The sequence below is a fragment of the Berghia stephanieae genome, chromosome 6 (genome assembly GCF_034508935.2).
Source record: "Berghia stephanieae isolate SIO BIC M18660-M18661 chromosome 6, UCSD_Bste_1.3, whole genome shotgun sequence".
NCBI classification, from domain to species: Eukaryota; Metazoa; Mollusca; class Gastropoda; order Nudibranchia; family Aeolidiidae; genus Berghia; species Berghia stephanieae.
Window position 1 is genome coordinate 16475633 of NC_088365.1, and position 5000 is coordinate 16480632.

General features: G+C 39.6%; 1 protein-coding gene across 1 annotated transcript in view; it reads left to right on the top strand.

Moving 5' to 3' along the window:
• LOC144975782 (uncharacterized) overlaps nt 1-5000 on the top strand; it is a 107424-nt gene that overhangs the window by 84013 nt on the left and 18411 nt on the right. The window contains exons 29-30 of the mRNA XM_078919970.1: nt 1263-1500; nt 3750-3927. Of these exons, the coding sequence (XP_078776096.1) occupies nt 1263-1500; nt 3750-3927 (416 nt within the window). The remainder of the gene's footprint in view (nt 1-1262; nt 1501-3749; nt 3928-5000) is intronic.

The following is a 5000-nucleotide window of genomic DNA, read 5'->3' on the forward strand; positions in this document are numbered from 1 at the left end:
TGTTGTTGTTTTTGTTGGCTGAAGAAGGGTTTGGAGCCCGAAATATTTCGTGTTTGGTAGTTTGAACTATTTATAGTTAGTCCTGGTTGGTTATACACTTCTAATGAGTTTTTAACCGGAAGAGTGGAGGGTGTGACGTCAAGACTTCTCTGCTCTATTTTCAGCAGATGAACCACCATGACATAATACCATTGTGAGACTGTTGAGCTTTGAGTTTTTATATAGCGCAATATCCACAAAACGTGCTCATGCACTTTATAAAGGGTCCCTGACCAATAGCAACACGTAACATAAAGACATGGCGCCTGTTAGGCGATAATACAATTTTTTTACTGACAGAGATAACGCTGTTAAAGGCCAGGTACTCATTTTACAACCGAGTACGTCCAGTCACTAAACTTGAAGGTGGCTACGAAACCATCCTTAGGGCGGAGGAAGACTTTAGAAGCTGGGTTGACGAAATACATTTGGAGGTGTAGCCATACGCTACTACTACTACCCGAGTACGTTGAGAGAATGTGAGTAAAGAGTCTTTTCCAAGGACTCAACTATGCGCCGATCGAGTCTCGAACCCAGGAGCTTCCGATCCGAAAGTTTTAATATAAATATATATGTATTCTGTGTTTACTTGATAAAGGCCAAGGGCCGAAACGTCGTTTGTTTTGTGTTGTTCATTCATGTGTCAGATTTACTCCCTTTATCTTTATCTCCATTTTATTGACTCATTCAGGCATCTCTATTTAATAGTTTTAAGACGACATAGCCGCACTATAGACTGTGTGTGAGTCACGAATGAGAGTTTAACTACCCGTGTATTTCATTAAGTTGACTGATTGACTGATTAATTTATTTAATGTTAGATTAACTGACCAATTGATAATGATGATAATTTTGGTGTCGAATTGCCACAATTGTAACAAATTGAAAACGAAATGAATATGTTTATGTTGTGTATATCGCACGTGTGAAAGAAAGAGAGGAAGAGAGAGAGAGAGAGAGAGAGAGAGAGAGAGAGAGAGAGAGAGAGAGAGAGAAAATAAGTAGGAGTGAAATATCTGTTCAATGTTACAGTTATCATTTAACGTTATAACAAGTGTAACTAAATGACAAATTGCCATATTTATGGACAATAAAGATTTTATTATTATTATTATTATATTATTATTATTATTATTATTATTATTATTATTATTATTATTATTATTATTATTATTATTATTATTATTATTATTATTATTATTACTCTTTATTTATTCTGATAGGAATGTCCCAACGCACAGCCGATTACGTGAAGTGGGACGATACCTTCACGCTAGAGGTCACCATCCAGATGGCCGACCAGGAACTATCTTCGGACACTTCCACGCACAAGATTAGCTTCGGTTTGGACGTGTCACAGTTCATCTACATACTGGATGTAGTAGTCACGGCGTCGAGGACTGGGTCAGAGGAACTCAAATTCAACATAACCGCTGCTGTAGACGATGTCAACTCAACCTCGTACGTTGGTTTGTTTTTTTGTTTTTATTTGGGGGGTTTTTTTTTGGTTTTGGATAAACCCCAATAGGGAATGAGATTAGCGGAAGAGTAACGTCCCTTGATTGGACGTCATTCATAGTCTGTGATGTCACCGGTGGAAAAGTTATTAGAGATAGAACGTCATGTTGGTTGTGCGCATGCGTCTCTCGTCATCGCGGAAGGACGAGAGACGCATGCGCACAACCAACATGACGCTCTCTCTCTCTCTCTCTCTCTCTCTCTCTCTCTCTCTCTCTCTCTCACACACACACTCTCTCTCTCTCTCTCTCTCTCTCTCTCTCTCTCTCTAATAACTCAGACTATGGGTGACGTCCAATCAAAGGACGCTACTCTTCCGCTAATCTTATTCCCTATAGGGCTCAACAGTTGTGACGTCACTTCCCTCGTAATGACGCATAGTGACTTAGTAACTGGTTCTAAACTATCGGCCTTATGAAATATTTCTCCGACCAGCATAAAAGTGTATCTAGCGCAGAAAAACATTATAAATCTGATCATGTTTTTGACTTTAATACATTCTGATCACATGACATGTGAAAAAGTTCTAGCCACCAGCATGAAGAATAAAAAGTACCGATTTTATTTGTTTAGAACCAAGCTGCTCGTTGCTGCGCGGACGTGACTTCAGACTATTGAATCCTATTTCACAATGTTTCATTATACCCATACAGACGTCTACTTATGAGATTCCCCTATCTTTTTGGTTTTTTTAAGAAAAAAAAAAAAACAAAACAAGAGTTGAAGAAATTTTCATATTCATATCCACACACATCCTGTGTTACTAAAAATAGATTTTGACCTTACTAGTAATGATTCTTATGGTCAAATTACCAACCCTCTATTTTAGCCAGACCAAAGAAAACGACTAAGGGTCAATCCAATTAATAAAAACAAGATATGCGTGAATGGATGGGTTATCTGAGGCGTACCGATAGTTCAGTTTGTAGAACACTCACTTCACACGCAAAGGGACCGAGATCGATTCCGGATTCTCACGAGATATTTTTTTATTTTTTTTGGATTCCCCCTATCCACCCAGCAATGATGGGTCTGAGAGATCTGGCCGAAATTACTTTGCGACAGACTAGCCTCGTATCCAAAGGATAGCAAGCAATGCTATTGATAAACTCCCGCTCCGTGGTCTTATGGCTCTAGAGAAAGACTACGTTATCGGTTATAAATAAGAAAGATTCCCCAACTCTTGTGTTTGAAATTTCGAACTCATTCCCAATACTGCGCTCCCGAGGTTCCCAGCAGTTGTATGGCTATGTGGTCTAGTAGTCTGACACTCGCTTTCGAATCTAAAGGGCCAGGGTTCGAGTCCCGTTGTGAGCAGCGCATAATTGAGTCCTTGGAAAAGGCTCTGTGCTCACATTGTCTCACCGTTCTCATGTGTAAAATGAGTACCTGCTGACCGTTAACAGCGTTGTCCATGTCCGAAAATAGAATTGCAATACCGCCTTAAAGGTATCACAACCCGTCCTGTTCCTATCTATGTTTAGTTTTGATGTTGTCTACAGATCCCTTGTAAAGCGCTTTGAAAACGTTTTCTGGATATTGCACTACAAAAAAGTTCAAGCTCAAGTTGTTGTCTTTTGGGGGGGGGGGGCGCAGGGGGTTGTGGAGGGGGAAACTTGTTACAAATTTCAAACGCAAGAGTTGGAGAATCGTATAGAAGGAACGAAATTGACGTCACTCAGCTATTTGTTTTTAGACAGCCAATTTAATGATTAGTTCTCACTAAATTCTGTCAATCTGACTATAAACATTCAGGGTTACAAATAGTTTTGTGTGTTTGTGGGTTATATCCGGCTGGTGGATGTTGCGAGAATTTTACCTAAACGCACAGCATCAATAATATTGTTATCATTGTGCGGCTATGTGGTCTAGTGGTATGACATCGCTTTCGGATCGGAAGGTCCTGGGTTCTAGTCTCGCTAGGCCCATAGTTGAGTCTTTGGAAAAGCCTCTTTACTCACATTCTCTCATCGTACTCAGGTGTAAAATGAGAACCTGACCGTCAACAGCGTTGTCTCTGTCGGAAATAAATTGTAATATAGCCTAACAGGCCTAACATGTCTACATGTGACGTTGGTCAGGGACCCTCTGTGAAGCGCTTTGAGCACATTTTAGTGGATATTGCGCTATATAAAAGCTCTAGTTTAAGGCAAAGGATTACAAATAATTTGATTTTAACTCGCCTCTTCCAGTTCACGCATCGAGATGGATTTGATGATCGCTCACGACGACGCATCCAAACGAGAAGGTTTGAATACTGTGTTGATCATGTTCCTGCCTCCCTATGTCAGCTATACAGATACCATCATCACAAGCCCTTACAAGACCGTAGAAAGGGTTGAGAAGGACGGGAATGCCATTTCTGTACATGTAAGTTAAGAGATTTTATCATAGTTTGACATCAACTTAAAACCCAACTTAACTCTCTCCTTATCAGCCATTTTCAGGATTTTCCCTAAAACTTCGCACCCAACTAACATAAAAATGTATGTTTTATCACTCAAACACAATAGCGGTAAAGTTCTTGCGATACATAAATTTTTTTTAGCAAAACATACTCTACAACACACTGTTTATTTTCCTTAAATACTCTTCAACAGTCGTAACGTCACTTCCTTCTAATGACGCATGGTAACTTAGTAACACTGGCTCTAAACAATTGCGGACGCCCGTATGAAATATTTCTCCGGCGAGCATAAAAGCGTATCCAGAGGAAAAAAACACATAAATTTGATCATGTTTTGACTTTTACACATTCTGATCACAAGGCGTATGAAAAGTTCTAGCCAGCATGAAGAATAAAAAGTAATGATTTTCTTTGTTTAGAACCAAGATGGCCGCCGTTGCCGGGCGGCGTGACATCAGACTACTGAACCCAATTTTATGATGAACAAGAGACATTTGAATAAGAAAAGTGTTGGTTGTATCGTAACGAATGTGACGATTTTCCTATTGTTGGTATGGAGAAGGTTAAACCGTACTCTGGAAAAAAGTCGTATTTAAACATTTGGCCTGGAAATTGGATTCAATAGTCGGATGTCACGTCGCACAGCAACGGCGGCCATCTTGGTTCTAAACAAAGAAAATCTGTACTTTTTATTCTTCATGCTGGCTATAACTCTTGTAATCAGAATGTGTAAAAGTAAAAACATGATCAGATTTATAATGGGTTTTTTCCCCCTCTGGATACGCTCTTATAGTCGTCGGAGAAATATTTCATATTGTTCCGATAGTTTGGAGCCAGTTACTAAGTTACCATGCGTCATTACGGGGGAAGTGACGTTACGACTGTTGAAGCGTATTATAGTCCCTGCCTTCAAAAATCGATGCAAGTCCCAGCTTTAAGAAGATTTGCCAAAATGGGGGTCATTTAAATCGCGCGATCGATCTAATTTGAAGGACGAGTTTTGTGTCCAAATTTTCAAATACGACTTTTACCATAG